The sequence below is a fragment of the Diorhabda carinulata genome, chromosome 6 (genome assembly GCF_026250575.1).
Source record: "Diorhabda carinulata isolate Delta chromosome 6, icDioCari1.1, whole genome shotgun sequence".
In the NCBI taxonomy this organism is placed as follows: Eukaryota; Metazoa; Arthropoda; class Insecta; order Coleoptera; family Chrysomelidae; genus Diorhabda; species Diorhabda carinulata.
This window is the reverse complement of record NC_079465.1, coordinates 24,689,507-24,713,312: the sequence shown is the minus strand read 5'-3', so window position 1 is coordinate 24,713,312 and position 23,806 is coordinate 24,689,507. Positions and strand designations below refer to the sequence as shown.

Here is a 23,806-nt window from a genome sequence, read left to right as displayed (position 1 = left end):
AACGATAACAAGATTAAAATAAGAAAAGATGGAACTACATTAACTAATTGTTAGGACTTGAATCTCCTGGATCTTAGGTCAAAAGAATAAAAACAAAGTGTTGAGTCAAAAAGGATTTTTAAACATATCGTGAAGGGCTGAATTCCTTGATAACTTTCAGGAAACGATAACAAGATTAAAATAAGAAAAGATGGAACTACATTAACCAATTGTTAGGACTTGAATCTCCTGGATCTTAGGTCAAATGAATAAAAACAAAGTGTTGAGTCAAAAAGGATTCTTAAACATATCGTGAAGGACTAGATTCCTTGATAACATTCAGGAAACGATAACAAGATTAAATAAAGAAAAGATGGACTACATTAACTAATTATTAGGACTTGAAACTCCTGGATCTTCGGTCAAAAGAATAAAAACAAAGTGTTGAGTCAAAAAGGATTCTTAAACATATCGTGAAGGACTAGATTCCTTGATAACATTCAGGAAACGATAACAAGATTAAAATAAGAAAAGATGAACTACATTAACTAATTGTTAGGACTTGAATCTCCTGGATCTTAGGTCAAAAGAATAAAAACAAAGTGTTGAGTCAAAAAGGATTTTTAAACATATCGTGAAGGGCTGAATTCCTTGATAACTTTCAGGAAACGATAACAAGATTAAAATAAGAAAAGATGGAACTACATTAACCAATTGTTAGGACTTGAATCTCCTGGATCTTAGGTCAAATGAATAAAAACAAAGTGTTGAGTCAAAAAGGATTCTTAAACATATCGTGAAGGACTAGATTCCTTGATAACATTCAGGAAACGATAACAAGATTAAAATAAGAAAAGATGGAACTACATTAACTAATTGTTAGGACTTGAATCTCCTGGATCTTAGGTCAAAAGAATAAAAACAAAGTGTTGAGTCAAAAAGGATTCTTAAACATATCGTGAAGGGCTGAATTCCTTGATAACATTCAGGAAACGATAACAAGAATAAAATAAGAAAAGATGGAACTACATTAACTAATTGTTAGGACTTGAATCTCCTGGATCTTAGGTCAAAAGAATAAAAACAAAGTGTGGAGTCAAAAAGGATTGTAAAAAATATCGTGAAGGGTTGGATTCCTTGATAACATTCAGGAAACGATAACAAGATTAAATAAAGAAAAGATGGACTACATTAACTAATTATTAGGACTTGAAACTCCTGGATCTTCGGTCAAAAGAATAAAAACAAAGTGTTGAGTCAAAAAGGATTCTTAAACATATCGTGAAGGACTAGATTCCTTGATAACATTCAGGAAACGATAACAAGATTAAAATAAGAAAAGATGAACTACATTAACTAATTGTTAGGACTTGAATCTCCTGGATCTTAGGTCAAAAGAATAAAAACAAAGTATTGAGTCAAAAAGGATTCTTAAACATATCGTGAAGGGCTGAATTCCTTGATAACATTCAGGAAACGATAACAAGAATAAAATAAGAAAAGATGGAACTACATTAACTAATTGTTAGGACTTGAATCTCCTGGATCTTAGGTCAAAAGAATAAAAACAAAGTGTTGAGTCAAAAAGGATTCTTAAACATATCGTGAAGGACTAGATTCCTTGATAACATTCAGGAAACGATAACAAGATTAAATAAAGAAAAGATGGAACTACATTAACTAATTGTTAGGACTTGAAACTCCTGGATCTTAGGTCAAAAGAATAAAAACAAAGTGTTGAGTCAAAAAGGATTCTTAAACATATCGTGAAGGGCTGAATTCCTTGATAACATTCAGGAAACGATAACAAGATTAAAATAAGGAAAGATGGAACTACATTAACTAATTGTTAGGACTTGAATCTCCTGGATCTTAGGTCAAAAGAATAAAAACAAAGTGTTGAGTCAAAAAGGATTCTTAAACATATCGTGAAGGGCTGAATTCCTTGATAACATTCAGGAAACGATAACAAGATTAAATAAAGAAAAGATGGACTACATTAACTAATTATTAGGACTTGAAACTCCTAGATCTTCGGTCAAGAGAATAAAAACAAAGTGTGGAGTCAAAAAGGATTGTAAAAAATATCGTGAAGGGTTGGATTCCTTGATAACATTCAGGAAACGATAACAAGATTAAGTTAAGAAAAGATGAATTACATTAACTAAATATTAGGACTTGAAACTCCTGGATCTTCGGTCAAAAGAATAAAAGCAGAGTGTGGAGTCAAAAAGGTTTGTAAAAAATATCGTGAAAGGTTGGATTCCTTGATAACATTCAGGAAACGATAACAAGATTAAAATAAGAAAAGATGGAACTACATTAACTAATTGTTAGGACTTGAAACTCCTGGATCTTAGGTCAAAAGAATAAAAACAAAGTGTTGAGTCAAAAAGGATTCTTAAACATATCGTGAAGGACTAGATTCCTTGATAACATTCAGGAAACGATAACAAGATTAAAATAAGAAAAGATGGAACTACATTAACTAATTGTTAGGACTTGAAAGTCCTGGATCTTAGGTCAAAAGAATAAAAACAATGTTAAATCACAAATTTATTCCAAATAATTCGTGGCGACGATTCGTAAGAACCTCACATGTATTTTTGATACAATCAGATTCTAGATTTCAGTATACTTAAATGAATATAGTAGTTAAACGGTTCCGAGAAATCAAGAAGTTGAAAACAAAGAAATAATCTGTTTCTGGTGAATTAATCCTTTTGATCGACGGTCGAGATTAACATTTTCTTTGTTCGGAGTTCTTTACAATCGCTGCTGTAACTAACACATGCCTGATCTTTAAAAGATCAGTATTGTTAAAAACAGCGGCGTCCTATCACAAAAATTTCTAATCATACCATTTAAAAATCCATTAGAAACAATAATCGGAATGGTATAACTCGAAAGTTTCGTGATTTAACTCAGAGCAAGTTTTGATTAAATCTAGGATAAGTCACGTGGATGTAAAAGAGGATTCATAGGTGGCGTCTTAAGTTGAACGAAAGTAAATGTTTTTGAAGATTTTTCTATCAACTTTGAGCGTAGATCTCTTGGAAATCATCAGCTTGTGTTCAAAGAACTTAGTCATAATGCTCAAAGAATAAAAACGACTGTTATTGATGAGAAAATTGGAGTTTTAATACAATCTAATATGAAGAAGATGTTAGATGATTTATATTATTAGAACGACAGAGATAATTTCCAAAATTATTTTTGTTTCAGTATAGTTTAGAGCTGGAACTTTAATTTAGAATATATTTAGGTTTAATTAGTACCTAATAGGTATTTAATTGAGAGACGCTCCGTTCAAATTGCGTCTCCGTCCCTGATTGAGAGCTCAGTGTGGTTTTCTTGGAGTCGGAAAGTAATAAAATACAGTGTCGTTGAAGTGTAAAGGCAAAGACGTGCCCTCGTTCCTTAAAGTGGGAAGGAAACGGTAAATTACCAATGAGGCGAAAGTATAGCCATGATTTACACCCCACTCAAACTCTCTTCTTCACTTCATTTCTATGTTGATTCCGATAGTCTTCGTCATATTACAATCATTTTTCATATTTTTTCGAGTCTCCAAAAACGATTTTTCAGGCCTTTTCAAATATAGAGGGTAACTTATAAATAATATCGGTTTACGATGTTCATTTTGCTTATTAAATAATCATAAAGAAAAACAAGGTTTTAACCCAACGTTCATTAAGATTTTGAGCACTTGGTAGAAACATTTTTTGGTCTTAGATTCAGAAAATTTCTGGAGAGAATTCTGGAGTAGACGAAAAGCTATTTCAGACACCAAATGATTCAAGATGAATATCCAGGATCAAATTACTACAAGCAGGATTAATCCGATAATTGCAGAAAGTGTCCATCATCTACCAAAAACTGGTCAAGAAGTTTGGTTTTCTTAATACTTATACACAGTACTACAAAGTAGCAGCCGCCGAAGGCATTCGAAAATGACAATTTTAGACTCTATTACGATATTGGTTGATAGAAGATTTAATTGAGTCATGGACATCAACGTACACAACAATCACAAAATTCTCAAGAAACTAGAAACATTCTCGATTATTAGGAAGCCTACAAGATAGCATTGCTATCTGGAAACACCAAAACACTCTCCAAAGTCTATAAGGCTGTGATATAAATTACTTGCCATATAGTTTATTTCGTGCCAGTTCTTTATATTTCTTGTCTTTTCCTGTAGGTTTCTAGTCTCTACCCGGCTGAGGTCTTCTTCAATCTCGTCCACCCATTTTGTCTTAGGCCTCCAAGACTCCATCAATGTTGAAGAGAATCCACAAAGTGGTACTGGATGATCGTTGACTGAACGGGCAAGCTAATTTGGATACCAGAAAGCTGGGCGCAAGATGGGCTCTGCATTTGCTCACAATGGAACAAAATCAGCGTCGTGAAGATGTTTCCAAGGAGTTTTTAGGCAATGTTTCACAAAAATAAAGTTGTTTCATATAACAGTTATTGCAATGGCCAAAATTAATGAATTGATGCTTGAATTACAACCTCATGCATTCTTTTCACCAGATTTAACCCCCTCGGATTATTTTCTGTTCTGGTTCGGTGGTCAAAGATTTTCCAATAATGGTGATAGCTATTTTGAAAGACTAGACGATTCTTTGTTGGGCCATGTATTTCTGGGACCATTATCATTTGTCCTAAGAGCTGGTCTAATTATCGTTTTATTGCGTGATGGTTTGTCTTGATTTTTGATCTCTTTTGATTTGTATTTCTTCCAAAAATATATAAAACTTTGACATATCGACGTATCTATCTATTTTTGAAACAAATTGAAATAAATTAAAGCAGCTGTACTTTTCTCAACGTGTTCAAATTGATCCGTAGGAATTTTCACATACGAAAACCGACATTATTTATGAAACACCCCTGTCTGAGTAATAAATAAGCAAAATAGTTTATTCAGTTGTTGTATGAACGTTTTATTGGAAAAGTTCAGGTAAACTCGACATCGACGACTATTTAGTATTCATCCCGAGCATCTTCTAACCCTAGTTTGTCTATCTTCTCTTCTAACTTCTTTGCTTGGGTTATTGCTCAAAATTCTTTGCTCGAACGTAACTAATTCAACTTTGAGAATATTGTTTCTAGCTTCTCTTCGGATTCTGCGTCGGAAATAGTTACGAGGAAACAAGAACCTATTTTATATTCAGAAGTGATTTAAATCGATTGCGTGAACGAGAATGTTATTAATTGATAATAATCAGAAGATTCAATCGATGGCCATAATAAAGCAAAAATAAAAAGAAATTCAATTCCTTTGGGGTAACAAGATTAAATGGAAGGAAAAGCTAAAATAAATAATAGAATTAACTAGAAGAAATTAGTAAGCAGACTGCCTAAATATTGAAATTCAGTGACTCAAAAAGAGGTAACATATTCAAAATTTAACAGAACTGGTCCTAATGCCTGAGCTAGCTGTACTATATCGTTTTCCACTTTCCACTTTGTGGATGATGTACTTGAAAAGTCCATCAGGAAAGTATTCAAGCAAAATATTGAATTTCAACACTTGTCTGAGTATGGGAAAGATGCCAAAATGATGTTTCGAAATCTTACACCTGAATAGAACAGACGACTCGTAGTGTTGCTGGTGTAAATTTGACTTCAAAACGTTCAAACCTAATTGACTCTATGTGGCTAACACTTATTAACCACCCCCCAATCTTGAACTTCATATTAATTTGACAGAAGGCCAAACGAAGAAAATTTATTTTACCAAGGATCCCTTATTAGTACCTCCTGTGAGTATTTTCAATAAATGATTACAATTTATGATAATTTTCTTCAGAATGTCTCTTTATGGCGAACGGTTTTCAATGATCTAAAAATCTATATATCTCCTATGCCAAAAATTTTATCGAGTACCTTTTGGTTGAAAAATCAATTGAACAATTCATTTTTGCTATTTTTACATTGTACAGGTTGTCCGCCCCTGGCATTCAGATAGTAGTGCTTAATAAAAATTTTTTATGTCATCTATTCACTCCCGGAAGACCCTGTATATCAATAGAGAACTTATAGGGTTAATATCGAAGGTGGAAAATACGAATGACGTTGCCTAAAGTGGAAAAAATTTTTGGTAATGTGAAATATTTTATCAAATCGTTGGTGTTGCAGGTTTTCTGTAATTTTTTAAAAAAATAAATAAAATTCAACAAAAAATCGAAAAAAAACCAAACCGAAAAGAGCCTTTTTTACTTGCCATCACTTTTTTCTCCCGAAACATTCTGTATATCAATAGAAAATTGTCTAAAGTGGAGAAATTTTTGGTAATGTGAAAATTTTTATCAGATCGTCGGTTTTCCGTGGTTTTTCAAATAAACAAAAAAATGTTAATCGAAATTTTTCAAAAAATCAAACAAAAACCCAAACCGAGAACAACATTTTTTACTTGCAAGCTTCTTTTTCTCCCGAACAAACTGTATATTAGTAGAAAGTTGCCTAATGAGAAAAAATTTTATCAGATCGTCGGTGCTGCAGGTTTTATGCGATTTTTTAAAAAAACAAAAGAAGATTGATCAAAATTTTTCAAAAAATCAAATAAAAACCCAAACTGAGAACAACCTTTTTTACTTGCAAGCTTCTTTTTCTCCCGAACACACTGTATATTAGTAGAAAGTTGCCTAATGAGAAAAAAATTTATCAGATCGTCGGTGCTGCAGGTTTTCTGCGATTTTTTGAAAAAACCAAAGAAGATTGATCAAAATTTTTCAAAAAATCAGATAAAAACCCAAACTGAGAAGAACCTTTTTTACTTGCAAGCTTCTTTTTCTCCCGAACACACTGTATATTAGTAGAAAGTTGCCTAATGAGAAAAAATTTTATCAGATCGTCGGTGCTGCAGGTTTTCTGCGATTTTTTAAAAAAACAAAAGAAGATTGATCAAAAACTTTCAAAAAATCAAATAAAAACCCAAACTGAGAACAACCTTTTTTACTTGCAAGCTTCTTTTTCTCCCGAACACACTGTATATTAGTAGAAAGTTGCCTAATGAAAAAAAATTTTATCAGATCGTCGGTGCTGCAGGTTTTCTGCGATTTTTAAAAAAAACAAAAGAAGATTGATCAAAAACTTTCAAAAAATCAAATAAAAACCCAAACTGAGAACAACCTTTTTTACTTGCAAGCTTCTTTTTCTCCCGAACACACTGTATATTAGTAGAAAGTTGCCTAATGAGAAAAAAATTTATCAGATCGTCGGTGCTGCAAGTTTTCTGCGATTTTTTAAAAAAACAAAAGAAGATTGATCAAAATTTTTCAAAAAATCAGATAAAAACCCAAACTGAGAACAACCTTTTTTACTTGCAAGCTTCTTTTTCTCCCGAACACACTGTATATTAGTAGAAAGTTGCCTAATGAGAAAAAAATATATCAGATCGTCGGTGCTGCAGGTTTTCTGCGATTTTTTAAATAAACAAAAGAAGATTGATCAAAATTTTTCAAAAAATCAAATAAAAACCCAAACTGAGAACAACCTTTTTTACTTGCAAGCTTCTTTTTCTCCCGAACACACTGTATATTAGTAGAAAGTTGCCTAATGAGAAAAAATTTTATCAGATCGTCGGTGTTGCAGGTTTTCTGCGATTTTTAAAAAAAACAAAAGAAGATTGATCAAAAACTTTCAAAAAATCAGATAAAAACCCAAACTGAGAAGAACCTTTTTTACTTGCAAGCTTCTTTTTCTCCCGAACACACTGTATATTAGTAGAAAGTTGCCTAATGAGAAAAAATTTTATCAGATCGTCGGTGCCGCAGGTTTTCTGCGATTTTTTAAAAAATCAGAAGAAGATTCAACAAATTTTTTTGAAAAATCAAAAAAAACCTAAACGGAGAACAACCTTTCTTACTTCTAGGCTCCTTTCTCTCCCGGAACACCCTGTATATCAGTAGAAAGTTGCCTGAGAGGAAAAAACTTATCAAATCGTCGGTGCCGCAGGTTTTCTGCGATTTTTTAAAAAAACAGAAGAAGATTCATCAAATTTTTTCGAAAAATCAAAAAAACCTAAACCGAGAACAACCTTTTTTCTTGCAAGCTCTTTTTTCTCACGGAACACCCTGTATATTAGTAGAAAGTTGCTTTATGGGCAAAAAATTTATCAGATCGTCGGTGCTGCAGGTTTCCCGTGATTTTTTAAAAAAACAAAAGAAAGATGGATTGAAATTTTTCAAAAAATCAAACAAAAACCTAAACTGAGAAAAACTTTCTTCACTTACAATCTCTTTTTTCGTTTCGTATTAGCCAAAAAACTGAATCCCTGCTTTTCCTCTTCAAGAAAAGTTAGTAAACACAACCCCACGCATTTACCACAACTCCAGCCCTGCAGAGGAGCAATTCCTATATCAGGGTCCTCTTTAACAAACACAAATCCCTTCCGAGAAATTTCTCTCTCTAAATGTTATCATATTTATATGTTTGATATCGTTTTCATAATTATTCAAATTCGTATTTTCTACAACAATTGCGAACAAAAATTTAATAAAACTTCTTTCCAAAAAAAAAGTACTCATACTGTTGTTCGTTCGCGATAAAAATCTAAGCCCGTTTTAACGGTTCCTCTCGACTATATCGTCGTCCATTTTGCATGCCGCAGATTTATCTAAACGAGTCTTTCTCTTGCGTGAATAAAAAACATTCAGAAAGGAGATGTGCTAGCGAAAATTTAAGTAAATCGACCTTATCTTGGCACGAATTTACAAATAAACACCCCCGTAGAGTGTTATGGATGGAGAACGGGTTCCGGAAGAATGAAGTGGAGGAGGCTAATGGTAGGCTCAACGGGATTGAAGTGGAAAAGTGGATATCTGGCTTTAATATAATTTGTTACCACGGGTGGAGTAACTACATTAATACAGCAATTTTAACTTTCTTAATTTCAGTTTGGGGATGCAGATTGATTACTCTACGTGGGGTTAACGTGATTACTGAAAATTATTCATTCACATAGGGTAAACCCTTTATTTTATACAACATGTGGTTAAAAACGCAAGCTAATTTAACAAACAACGATCACTTTTGATCTCCGATAACCGATGAATTAAAATCAAGTATATAAGTTTGACTTGAGACGTTGTTGCTGAACTTAATGTAGAAAATAAGTTTTGTGTGTCATGTCCAAATCGCGTTGATTTTGCGCTGCTTTTGTGGACCAACGGCCTTCGGAACTCACTTGATTCAGTGCAAACATCAATTAATTCGGTTGAATCGCGTCTCTGCAATTTGACACGCTATAAATAATTCAATAACCTCTTAATATCCTAACTTATGTTGTCTAGATCGTTTACATGCTGAATTAACGCGTTTTAGTTTTATTTTTATCGTAAATTGGAACCAAAATTACGGGCATTACAGTTTTATCGTGGTTCGTTATGGCACATCGTAAAACATGAAAATTTCTTACCAATCAAGTTTCTCGTCGTCGCCTCTTTCGATAGTATTAGAAATCGATTGTTTCCTTCTGTACTAACAGACTGAAAATTAAATTTGTATTCGAAATATTCATGATATTGGACTGGTATATAATGCAGTCAAATTGCTCATAATTTCATTATTCTCGGTAAAGTTTTCTTGTGGTAGATTCTAATTGAGTTTAATGAAATATTTAAGGTTTGTTTCATAAGCATGAAGGAGTTATACCTTTTTTCTATGACCAAAACTACTACTAACAAAGTGCTTCGACAAAATCTGGATCTAAATCTCACAAGAAAAGGACGAAAAGGACATTATTCCAGAGCAAACATAAACGCTGACGAAAATTGCTAATACCGACAAATCACACAGTTATTTTGATATGATATCAATTGGTTACCAAAGCAAATTCGATAAAATATGAACTTACCACATAACAGACAGAAATTCATAACTGGAATCAATAAATATTAATTAATCTTGCGCTATAAGACGATAAACCCAAAAGTACCTGACCCAATTACAAATTTTTTTCAACGTAACCTACTACTAGTCATTAACTGGCAACACCACGTCTTCATTGTTGGAAAATCTTCAATCTCCGAGCCATTTTTTCAAGTTTGGAAACAGAAAATAATCCGAGGGGACTGAATCTGACGAATAGGGTACATGAAGTAGGAATTATAATTTTAATTCATTAATTTTGGCCTTTGCAGTAGCATATCTGTGTGTGGGTGTTTCTTCTTAACCAAATCCTGCCGTTTTTGCTTGATTTCTTGATGCAATAAGTTCAAATAATACCCGCCGTTGATAATCAATGGAAATTATTCCACGCGCATCCCAAAAAACTGACTCCGTGGCCTTGCCTGCAGATGGAACGGTCTTTGCTCTCTTTGGAGCTGGTTCTCCCTTTTCAAGTGTGGTCTATGCTGGTCTTCGCAGGTCTTATGGCCAGGCCAGGCTAGTTCACCTTCATATTGGTTAGGCTAATGCATTTCAAATAAAAATATTGGGAAACTGATATTTTTATAAAGTGTTCATTGAATTTTGAATCTGAATATACAAACAAACATCGAGTTAGATAAAGTGTGGTGATAGATTGTTCTGTTACAGGTCCTGGATACTGGGGATTGATGAATCCTCAATGGAATATGTGCTCAAAAGGAAGACGACAATCTCCCATCAATGTAGAGCCAGATAAATTGTTATTTGATCCATACCTTAGACACATCCACATAGATAAACATAAAGTAAGTGATTAATATCAAAAAATAATTTTTTCATTGGAATTTGCTTCAAACAAATTATGTTTATTTATAGATAAATCAAAATTGAGTCCACAAACTTTGTTTTTAATAATTATTTAGGTTTTATTTTGCTCAATTTCAAACAATCATTTTATTTCTTTCGAATGCCGATTACAGAATTGATTTTTTCGGTTCAAAACATGCTAAAAAATTGAATAAACAAATTTCTACCATTTTATAAAGTCCAAAATTGATGTTTTTAGATTTTTTCGATAAAATTGAAGATACAAGACTCAACGGGTCAAATGGATCACAAAACAAAGAGAAACTAAACACATTTTTGATATTAAGTGCCTTTGGACGTACCTTCAACATAGCCTACGAGGTTGCCCAATGCCTAATTACCACTTTTCCCTGTAACTGCAGTTCTGATCTAGTAAATTCATTGATTAATTGATAATCTCGATCTTTTCCTGTTGTCCTGTCCATTATTTCTTTCTTAGAATACTTTCTCCATCGTAATAACCCGTACCGAATCACCTGTTTTTCCCAATAAGTTCCTTAACTTTTTCTTTCAAGTTAATTCGCTATTTTATTATCCATATTATGAAACATCCTTTTCCAATTAAATATATCAACAGTTTCATGATTTATTGTACCAAAAACCAAAAAAAAATCAATTTTTGAGCATATTCTCAGAAATTAAAAAAGGGTCTTTTTGAAAAGCCAATTCTAATATAATTATTCCCTATAAATGATTCATCATCGTAATTATAATCAAAACTGTTTGATATTATATAATTGACTGTACCATAATACGAGGTCTGGTTTTTAAATAACGAGACTGCACGCATAGAGGGCGCCCTAAACGAGTTAAATTGAAAAAAACTCCGACTGAGTGCTATAAATTGTTGCAAGAAGCCTATGGGGACAATTCTCTATCTCGTGCGCGTGTTTTTGAGTGATGTAACCGCTTTAGAGAGAGCACTGAAGATGACCAGCGCCCAGGTCACCCCAACTCCGGAAACAGTCACCAAAATCAACCAAATTGTACGTACAGATCGTCGAATGACCATCCGGATGATTGCCGAAACTGTAAACCCAGATAAAGAAACGATTAGAAAAATTTTACACGAGGAATTACACATGAGAAAAGTCTCTGACGCCTTACCAGAAAATCTGCTTCAAAAGGAATCAAAGAAGACTTCCAGTATTGCTTAGATCAATGGAAAAAACGTATGGGAAGGTATATGGCGAGGGGATGGAAGTATATTGAAGGGGAGCGCTGGAATGTAGAATAATTTTTATAATAAAACCGTTTTTCGTAAGTAGTCTCGTTATTTAATAGCCAGACCTCGTACATTTAAACGTTGTTAATGGCGCACAATATATTGAATCTAAAATTATCTTTCGAGAGACGGAAAGACTGAATATTTTATCCATTACAAATGGTGATTGCTTCCGAAAAGAAAAATATATATCAGTAAAATTACTCTTCGGTCGAGAGCATAATCTATCATTCTATGTGCGGTTTTGCGGTATGCCACTAATGATTTAGATCATTATACATCAGTTAAACTGACTTTGAATCCAGAAGGAAAGCTAGAAAAAAAATTCAATCACGCTAAAAACACTTAAGTCTGTGACTTGCATTTTGTCTAAATTATTCGCGAAATTTGCTTCGTTAAATCTGACTGTTTTTTATTCGTTGGGCTCATTTCCTTATCCCGATTTTTATATTTACCTTTCAAAAGCGAAGGAAATGATTCCGTGATTGAGTTTTTTAATGGTTTATTTCCAAACGAGGAAACTTTGATTTTTCACAAAAAAATTACTCCACTGACTGTAGGATTTTGAAGAGCTATACTAAATGCATATTTTGTGAATAAATTGTATTCATTTGAAAAAATTGAGCACGAAATAGCTTTTTTTTTAGTATAACCTGCTCAAACTGTTATCCTATTATGACAAGGACAGCAAAAAGTGGCCAGTACGTTGAACATGAATCGGTCTACTGGTTCCAAAGTTTACCAAAAGACTGGTAACTTCCATCGAGGAGAAACTTGCACCTCCAAGAGACATCTAAACTTGAGCCAAAAAGGCCAGCTACTAGCCCCAAATTAACCCCAGCCCACGGAGCCCTATTTCCCAGAAAACACGTTAATTAGACTGTAGAACAATGGGGTTTAGTTTGGTAGCCGCATAAGAAAATGAGTCTACAGAAGATTTACGTGGTTTGTCTAAAAGAAAACGTGGCTTTTGGAGGAGGTTCCTACATAGTTTGGGCGGGTATTTTAATAGAAACAAGAATCGAGTTGGTTTCGATTGAAACTGGTGTTGGAGCGAGCAGATTTAGCAACAGTTGCTTGTTTTGCTCACGATTGTATTTGGAGCTTATTATTTTATCAAAATTATTAGTATGTATTTATATTTATTGATGACCATTCGATTGGTTTTCAGGTAAATGGAATGCTACATAATACCGGTCAGTCATTGGTATTTCGGATAGATAAAGATAGTAAAACACTCGTTAATATAACAGGAGGACCGTTAGCGTATCGGTATCAATTCGAAGAAATTTATATTCATTATGGTACTGAAAATCAGCAAGGTTCTGAGCACTATATTCATGGGTATTCGTTTCCTGCAGAGGTAAGAAAAAAATCTATTAATCTTCAAATTTATTTATATTAGACGATTAAACTATCTATACTGTCCACAACAAGATGATGATATAGAAAAATAATTAAATTTTTATTCATATTGGACTAAATTATTGATGAGAAGACCAGGACCGGTTTAGTCTTGGTCTTGGTTTTGGTGTTGATGTTGGTGTTGGTGTTGGTGTTGGTGTTGGTCTTGGTGTTGGTCTTGGTGTTGGTCTTGGTCTTGGTCTTGGTCTTGGTCTTGGTCTTGGTCTTGGTCTTGGTCTTGGTCTTGGTCTTGGTCTTGGTCTTGGTCTTGGTCTTGGTCTTGGTCTTGGTCTTGGTCTTGGTCTTGGTCTTGGTCTTGGTCTTGGTCTTGGTCTTGGTCTTGGTCTTGGTCTTGGTCTTGGTCTTGGTCTTGGTCTTGGTCTTGGTCTTGGTCTTGGTCTTGGTCTTGGTCTTGGTCTTGGTCTTGGTCTTGGTCTTGGTCTTGGTCTTGGTCTTGGTCTTGGTCTTGGTCTTGGTCTTGGTCTTGGTCTTGGTCTTGGTCTTGGTCTTGGTCTTGGTCTTGGTCTTGGTCTTGGTCTTGGTCTTGGTCTTGGTCTTGGTCTTGGTCTTGGTCTTGGTCTTGGTCTTGGTCTTTATTTGGTTTATACTGAGGTATCTTTAATAGTCATTCCATTCATGTTCATCCCGAGTAAATAATTATTTCTGCTTTTAGGGAGTGACCTCCAAAAGCTTTTTCTGTTTTAATTTCCTTGAACTTCGTCTTCCGTGATTTCCTTCATCATAATTTTTCCCTTTCGCTATTCAATTATCGTCCTTTTGTTATATTTCCATTTCTGTGACTAGATTTTTTCCAAAATACTCTTTCCGTGTTTCAAATATGTCATACGTGTTAATTTTTTCATATTATCTTTATCTCCAAGAAAACGTAAGTTTCTGTTGATAAAATTCTGTTTCTGCATAGATTTAATAAATAAAATTCACCCGATTGCATGTAACAATTTATTATAATATCCTTCAAACATTCAAATCGTTCCCGAAAAAACAAAATTAATTTTTCATCGAATTAAATAAACCTAGTTATTTATATAACATTTATATAAGAAGTGTGTAAAGTAGCCTTTTTCGTCGAATTGCGACAATCACATGAATCGAAAAAAGGCCTTTACACACGAATTGCATACAATATTTTTTCTATTTGATCAAAATACAAAAGTTTAATGGTAATTCTCCTACAGAGACCTTAATAATACATTTTTTACGCATTACTACTTAGTGTATGTACGCACTTAAGTGTTTCTATAGCACTTAATTCACGCAAAGTAATAGAAAAAATATTATTTATATCTTCGAAAGTAAGAGTATTTGTAACTATAATTTTTGAATGTACAAATTATTAAATGTAATTATGACAAAAATTTAGTTTATAAATTTATACGAATAACGAACTCCCTAAAGACCTTTTCGGAAAGTCTCCAGCATTCCGATGAAACGTGTAGAGTGTTAACAAAAAACGCATTTTCCAAATTTTATTTCAGCAAATAAAATGGATGTATAGAATTCAAACATAACTCAATTTATGTATACACACACTTCAATTTCTACGTGTTTTGATTCTATTACAACGTTTTTCTCCCTCTATATCCGAATGACTGCTTCTAAAAACGTACTAGTTTCATTATACAGTGTGAATACTATATTTTATCCACGACTAAAATAAATATTAAGACAAAAATACGAAGAAAGAAGTTTATTTACAAACTTTTGTATATACATACGTATTTATATTGGGATATTGAGTAAACCCAAAGGATCCGTTGTTTTTCCGTTTTCTAGCCGCGATATAGAGGAACCAATCCATTCCGGGGATCGTCCTTTTTCTATTTAATACGATCCCAAATGCTCTGGAATTCCGTAGCGTCTCACACTTCGAAAGAATTTATATAGAAATTTCGTCCTTTGTTTAACGGAATCTACAATATCTGCTAAGCGTCTCCCTATCCATCTTGTTTTCCAATGCTTCTCCTATTGCTCTGAAGCGGGTACCACAGAAGGGTTCAGGTTCTATGAAAGGTTGGTCTATGCCTGCTTAAGCGAGTGTCAGACGTTTCGTTTCTCTCCATTTCTACTTGAAAAATGCTTGGTGTCTTACCAAAGCTTTCTCAGTTTTTGGTTCTGGAGCTGTACGTTCCTATTCAATGCTGTTTTAGAACCTTCTATGTACCATTTAATGGAATTTCTTCAGTATTATATCCTGTAGCTTGTTTCTTGATTGGTCATTTTCAAATTACGGTTTGATTGTTTTTTTTGCCACGCTTTTCAAAACCATGTGGGAGGCTTAGACTTACTTCTAGTGCAGCGTAATTTCATGGCTCCAGTTGCACATTTCCAAGCAAGTCTTTGGTCCTATGAGAGATTGTTTCTCTTGGTGTTTGGATTATTCCTAGTACCTCCAACTACTACCCCCAATACCTCCCTGCGAAGTTTCTGTACACCATCAGGGTTTTCGTGGCTTTGATGATTTTTATAATTTTTATTACGATAAATTTTCACAATTGACGGCATTCCTCCCTTTGTAACTTCCGTCGTTTCAGTCAATGAGTAGCAATTGTTAGTTGAATGTATCTCAAGGGAGGTTTTCGCGGAGGATTACATCTTCAGTATCAAACGATCCACTAACATAAAGACGTGGAGGTAATCTTGTCGTAGGATTTTGTTTTCCTTGGAAGATTTCGTATTCTGAAAGAATACACCGACGCAACTCCACTAGGAATTAAAAGCATTCACTCGTATTATCGGATTACGGAATTTTTTCAACGGAAAGTGTTATTAGTCTCCAACGAAATAGGACCTTTGACACGAATTTTATTCCACATATAACATTTGAAATATTAGATTGATTGTTTTTCGTTATTCGATAAAATCAATGATTAGTTATTATAAAAAAAATTTGATTTGACTCAAATTAATAATCAATCTTCATATGAAAATAAACTTCTACATTCGAGATATTAATATATGAATTCGCGGAGAATTTTGAAACAAACTACCATCCGAATAAGGCCGTTTAATCCTTATGGTTTATGGGTAGAGGCTTTTCAATTTCCTTAAAACATTTAGAAGAGGTTGTTAGACCTTGGAAGCGCGTACGTAGGGTTGCGGAAATGTAATCATTTATTTTTTCCCCCGTTTATTTTCCATCCTAGCTTTTATTGATTCCGAAAGTAGCAGAAAAACACTAGCGGAGATGAGGGAAAAACTAAAAAAATACTAAAAAAAATTTTATTTTCCATATTAAAAGAAGCTAATGAATAGTTGGGAAGAGTGATTTAGTGGTTGTAAAAAAATATCGAACGACATTTAAGAGGTTTTATATTGTTATATATGGCGTAGCTCTATCCACTTACAAAGTCAACCAGCAGCAGCTCAAAATCCAGAACATCCCGTCAATAATCAACCAGAACCAATAGATTTGTCTCCAGAAGATGACGCACCAGGACAATCACAACAAAAGCAGCAGTAACCTAGAGAATTTGTATTCTTATATATGGCGTAGCTCTATCTACTTACAAAGTCAACCAGCAGCAGCTCAAAATCCAGAACATCCCGTCGATAATCAACCAGAACCAATAGATTTGTCTCCAGAAGATGACGCACCAGGACAATCACAACAAAAGCAGCAGTAACCTAGAGAATTTGTATTCTTATATATGGCGTAGCTCTATCTACTTACAAAGTCAACCAGCAGCAGCTCAAAATCCAGAACATCCCGTCGATAATCAACCAGAACCAATAGATTTGTCTCCAGAAGATGACGCACCAGGACAATCACAACAAAAGCAGCAGTAACCTAGAGAATTTGTATTCTTATATATGGCGTAGCTCTATCTACTTACAAAGTCAACCAGCAGCAGCTCAAAATCCAGAACGTCCCGTCGATAATCAACCAGAACCAATAGATTTGTCTCCAGAAGATGACGCACCAGGACAATCACAACAAAAGCAGCAGTAAACTAGAGAATTTGTATTGTTATATATGGCGTAGCTCTATCTACTTACAAAGTCAACCAGCAGCAGCTCAAAATCCAGAACGTCCCGTCGATAATCAACCAGAACCAATAGATTTGTCTCCAGAAGATGACGCACCAGGACAATCACAACAAAAGTAGCAGTAACCTAGAGAATTTGTATTCTTATATATGGCGTAGCTCTATCTACTTACAAAGTCAACCAGCAGCAGCTCAAAAGCCAGAACATCCCGTCGATAATCAACCAGAACCGATAGATTTGTCTCCAGAAGATGACGCACCAGGACAATCACAACAAAAGCAGCAGTAAACTAGAGAATTTGTATTGTTATATATGGCGTAGCTCTATCTACTTACAAAGTCAACCAGCAGCAGTTCAAAAACCAGAAAATCCCGTCGATAACAAACCAGAACCGATATATTTGTCTCCAGAAGATGACGCACCAGGACAATCACAACAAAAGCAGCAGTAAACTAGAGAATTTGTATTCTTATATATGGCGTAACTCTATCTACTTACAAATTCAACCAGCAGCAGCTCAAAATCCTCAATATCCCGTCGATAACAAACCAGAACCGATAGACTTGACTTCAGAAGATGACGCACCAGGTCAATCACAACCAAAGCAGCAGTAAACTAGAGAATTTGTATTGTTATATATGGCGTAGCTCTATCTACTTACAAAGTCAACCAGCAGCAGTTCAAAAACCAGAAAATCCCGTCGATAACAAACCAGAACCGATAGACTTGACTCCAGAAGAAGACGCACCAGGTCAATCACAACCAAAGCAGCAGTAAACTAGAGAATTTGTGTTCTTATATATGGCGTAACTCTATCTACTTACAAAGTCAATCAGCAGCAGTTCAAAAACCAGAAAATCCCGTCGATAATCAACCAGAACCGATAGATTTGTCTCCAGTTTAAATTTACGTTTTGTATAGATGTTTCGTTGGTATAAGTTATGAGAAGTTATCGAACTTTGATTATTGTGACTTGTCACTTTAAAAAAATCGTCCTACGACGTTTGATGATTGATTGATCATTTTCTGATCACTATCAGTTTGTACGTCAATAAATATATGGTTACATTGAAGCTGGGATGAATGGACTATAAGATATAGTCATTTTCGAACATGTACTTGATGCGAGTATTTATTATTTCTCTATATTTCCAGTTGTATGAATCGAATCCGACATTATTAGATCGAATATTTCTTGAGAAACTTTTCGTTCTATTCTTGGAACTCCAAACTGTCCAGAGTTATTAGCGACATATATAAGATGCTAGATATTTATTTCCAAAACGTAATGGAGAACATCTTCTCATTTTTATAAACTTTTTAGAGCAATTCTGAAGTCATTAATGTCGCTAGTCGTATAGCTGACTCGACTTTAAACTTTCTAATTTGGCTGTGAAATCTTCTTAGACGTATACAGAGTATTAGTTCGTTAGTAGCGATTTAAAGATTTTTTAATGGGATACAGTCACGAAAGCGACACGCTTAAATCTCTTTTATACCCGTTGTCGCTATAAAGATCATTTTTATTATGTAATATTTACGAAACTTACATCAGCATTAACTTGAGTCAACAAACTATTAGTGAGAACCACATTTATTCCGAAACATATCTACCAGGCTCATATGGTCGATCAAAGACATAAATTGCGCTAGTAGTAGATTGTAGATTGTTTTGAGGAATCGTTTTGGCTTTACAGCCACTCTATAACCTATTCCTACAAGATACTGTGTACCAGTTTCTTCCAAAATACATAGACTTCTCCCAAAGATGTTAATATTACTCCTTCAAGTTATTAAGCCTTGTAGTAGTCGTTCTCTTCCATCCTCATTGTCTTAAGGTAGTGTTTGACAAGGTAGTTACCTGTCAGAAGACCCACCCCCAGTTTCATATCGTTTCTGGTCATCACTAGAAGTTCTTTAGACTTCTTAGTTGATTTGGTTATGAATCTTTTGTATTGTGTTAGACCTGAAGTGTTTCTCCAATAAAACTTCATCTAATTCTTTAGCTATTCGTTCAGTTCGTTATTGATATGGCACAGAAGGGCTTTGGTCTAAGGTATGAATCTTTTTTGGCACCTTGGTATACCCTGATGTCCTGGGAGTCAAATTAGAGTTACTTGGTTTTTGTTAGCTGGTACTTCAATAGCTTTCAGGACCTTGTGTTCTTTTTAGAGAGGTTTCTATCCAAATACTCTTGAGCACATTTGTGTATTGCTAGCAGCTCTACATAAAAATGGTGATTGTTTTTCCTATAGGTATGGAGAAGTTCCATTTTGATCCAGAAATGACCAGTCCAGCTTCTTGCGCTAGCTTCATACTACCTGTGTATCAAAGAGGTATATTTCAAGCTAGCGGATGATTGGTGTGTCATGGCTTCCTAGCTTTATTAGCTCTAGAATCCTTTGACCTGTGAGATTTCCTGGCTTTGAATTAGCCTGTGGGCCTCGCTGATTGCATCTTCCTCAAATTCCTTCACTATGATTTTTTGTTAGTTCAGTATTTCACCAAGCTTAGAATACATATTAAAGGTAGTGCACATATAGGTGCTTGTTTGCCACAATTCCACAATAATTGATCTCTTATATTTCTAATCTTAATACTTCATGAAAAAAAAAAATACTTTTTAACGGAAACTCATACCCTCATATCTATTGACTGACACGATTGGTTAAAATTGTGAGGGGCACTCACTAATCAGATAATCCCTCACAAAAGTGACTGTAAATTATACCCGGACAAATGCTCGTTTGCCGAATACGTTTTATATGAACATCATTCTATGGATAATGAAACTGTTAAAATTTTGCAATTTGAGGAAAATGATAGATCGATTTGTGGAAATATATATTGTACAAAATTATCATTTTATTAATAAAAAACTGGTCTTAGTAACTTTAGTGTGATATATGCATATCTTTTAGATTAAAAAAAGCCAAATTCTATAAAAAAACTCAACAATATTCGTAAAGGCATAACTTGGATGTAATTGGACGGATTTCAATTTCAAGAAAACAATTTTATAGCACCGAAAATCAATAAACTTGTGGTTAATCTCCATAATTTTATTTCTTAATAATGAAACGTGGTTATTGGAAAGCTTGGTTGTATTTTTTGCTAGATTCTGTCGTTACCAAATGTTCTGGCATATTTCTTGGACTAACTTTACTTCAAAACACTGTAGAACATTTTGAACCAATCGAGCAATCGATGATAATCGATTATATTAGAAGCTCTTGTAATATTATAATCGAGTGGAAAAATTGAATTACTTCGAATTTTATTACTCTACATCTTCCACATACTTGATACACGTACACTTGTATATACTAATATAATATGTATAGAGAAGAAGAAACTGAAAAGGATCGTGCGCCGCCATGAATACGAACTACAACTCTAAAAGGATTCACGTGAATGGAGTTGTAAAAGCGCGGAAGTTAAATATGTTCTTTTTTTATTTTTACCGGATTATATCAAATAACTAAAGAACCTCTCCGGATACGAATATTTTTTATTAGAAAGTTTCGTTCAAATGCACGATGATGCTACGGGAAATTCGATTTAGTGGAAAATACGGAAAACTGCACTTATAACGGAATATATCACAGATACTACGAGGGTTGCTATTTAAGTTTCGAGATATGGCAACACTGTTACGGATTCGTCAAATCTGATATCGCCAACATAAAGTTTTAATGGTGAACGTAATCAGAACGTGTTGTATCTAATATTAGTGCTATACATCATCTTCAGATCGTTTGGATTTTTGGTTTTCGGAATACGATCATGATTAATTTTGTGAAAGCTCGTCCAAAATCCGCAGTCGTGCTACAAAACATCGATGGTGTGCGTAAACTGATCGTCATGTGATATAATTTGACAATCGAGTCGATTGGTGCGAAGAAATGGTAAAAACAATCATGACAGGTGATTAATCTTAGATCTATGGGTATGTCAAGACGAATTAAATTCGACAAAAGTAGTGCAAAGTGTAATATACATACATACCGGTCTTAACTAACTAGTCGATTTAAGGTTATGTGCTTTTATGTCAAAATTTTCTTCCCTATACTTCTAACGTTCATTCATAGATAGCAGCACTGCCTTTTGGTTATTCCAAATCAAGACAACATGAAAGCTACGGCGGTTTATTGAAATTTGGTTTGAAGTTTGAAGACTTGTTTAATAAAACCGTGTATCAAACTGTACTTTTCAATATTTTTTCTGTTTTTCTTGTTTATAAAAAGACTAAATCAAGTATCCAATACTTTTATATTTTGCGAATTATCTCGATGAATTGGAGCTGAATATCAGAAATCGATTCGAGGCAATTGGCTTCGTTGTATGAAGTTAATACCTTGTTTTATTTCAGATTCAATTGTATGGTTTTAATAAAGAATTATACCATAACATGTCAGAAGCGCAGCACAAATCACAGGGTATTGTTGGTATTTCGTTAATGGTACAGGTGAGTGGATTAAAAAACTAGATAAAAGTGGATTTAGGATGTGGGAAAAAGAGAATTAATGATGAAAATTTTAGAAGGATTTTTTATAGCAAAACGTAATGGTTTTGCTATAAATGATAATTCATATTAAATAGAGATAAAAATGATTCGGAAAATAACTGATTTTATTTTGAAAATATTTCCAAAAAATGTTATTTATACAAATTGGATAACACACTTTTTATCTTAGATTAATTTAGTTTGAACATACGAGGGGGATCGAAAATTATTTCTTCTATATGAGAAAAATGAAAATTTAGTTCATTATTTTTGACCCAACGATGCTTTGAATTCTTTAGTATGTAAAAACCTCTTGTGATTTGCAAAGTAACGATGCTCTATTCATTAGACACAAATATTGCCGATTGTTTACATTTTGAAACAAAAAAATCCACACTACGTCAAATATGGACGATACGGTGGACGTTCGTATTCCAAATCGACGAATTTTAACATGGAGACCATTGATGTGTGACTAGATGCTTTTTTCAACATCGAATATGACTGTTTTTTTTTACAATCTTCATCGAATTGATAATTCCACACAAGATCGTTCTGCCTCTCTTCAAATAGTTGATGAAAACGGCAAAAAAAGATTGTCTTCACCTTTTCGGTCGATAAAATAGTTTCCGTCTTTTTTATCGCATTCTCTTGCAGAATATCATTCACGGGGTCTTTTGAAATTCGTACTGTCGCATCTTCAATAAACGATTTGTCTTTTTGGCACGTTATTCTGCATGTTTTAGAGGATACTGGATCAGAATTGATATGAAACTACGTCAAAATTAATTACGCAAGGAATATTGAAGTAGTACGTAACGAAATTTGAGATAAGGTGTCAAAAATTTTTGAAAATTACGCTAAGTTTTACTTGAACGACCCTCAATCTAAAAAAGTCGCTTATTCACGTCAAAATGGCAGTATGAGACTTGTTTTGTATTGTTTCTTTGTTTTATGTTGCTGAGAAGAATCCATAGATATTTCAAGGTTAGAATCTAACGGCACAAGCGTTTGTTTACCCCACGGCGGCCATACTAGACGATGGTAAATTTTAATCTCCATATTGGTTACCTCTAGTAAAGATAAAATAATAGGAATTACCTCGTATATAAATCATATTCCCTGTATAGTCAGAAAATAATAACAAATCCCCGATTCTGGAAGAACATTTTGTACTTCTCCAAGTAGCAACTCTTGAGATAGAATCGAGGCTAGAACCTAACGGTACAAGCATTTGTTTATCCCACGGCGGCCATACTACACGATGGTAAATTTTAATCTGGATATTGGTTAGCTCTAATAAAGATGAGCTAATAGGAATTACCTCGTATATAATTCATATTCCCTGTATAGTCAGAAAATAATAACAAATCCCCGATTCCGGAAGAAAATTTTGTACTTCTCCAAGTAGCAACTCTTGAGATATAATTGAGGTTAGAACCTAACGGCACGAGCATTTGTTTACCCCACGGCAGCCATACTAGACGATGGTAAATTTTAATCTCCATATTGGTTAGCTCTAGTAAAGATGAGCTAATAGGAATTACCTCGTATATAATTCATATTCCCTGTATAGTCAGAAAATAATAACAAATCCCCGATTCCGGAAGAAAATTTTGTACTTCTCCAAGTAGCAACTCTTGAGATATAATTGAGGTTAGAACCTACGGCACGAGCATTTGTTTATCCCACGGCGGCCATACTACACGATGGTAAATTTTAATCTGGATATTGGTTAGCTCTAATAAAGATGAGCTAATAGGAATTACCTCGTATATAATTCATATTCCCTGTATAGTCAGAAAATAATAACAAATCCCCGATTCCGGAAGAAAATTTTGTACTTCTCCAAGTAGCAACTCTTGAGATATAATTGAGGTTAGAACCTAACGGCACGAGCATTTGTTTACCCCACGGCAGCCATACTAGACGAT

At 34.0% G+C, this 23,806-nt stretch overlaps 1 protein-coding gene across 1 annotated transcript in view; it reads left to right on the top strand.

Moving 5' to 3' along the window:
- LOC130894913 (carbonic anhydrase-related protein 10) overlaps window positions 1-23,806 on the top strand; it is a 174,984-nt gene that overhangs the window by 92,800 nt on the left and 58,378 nt on the right. Inside the window, exons 3-5 of the mRNA XM_057801946.1 lie at window positions 10,531-10,667; window positions 13,125-13,316; window positions 21,738-21,833. Coding sequence (XP_057657929.1) covers window positions 10,531-10,667; window positions 13,125-13,316; window positions 21,738-21,833 — 425 coding nt within the window. The remainder of the gene's footprint in view (window positions 1-10,530; window positions 10,668-13,124; window positions 13,317-21,737; window positions 21,834-23,806) is intronic.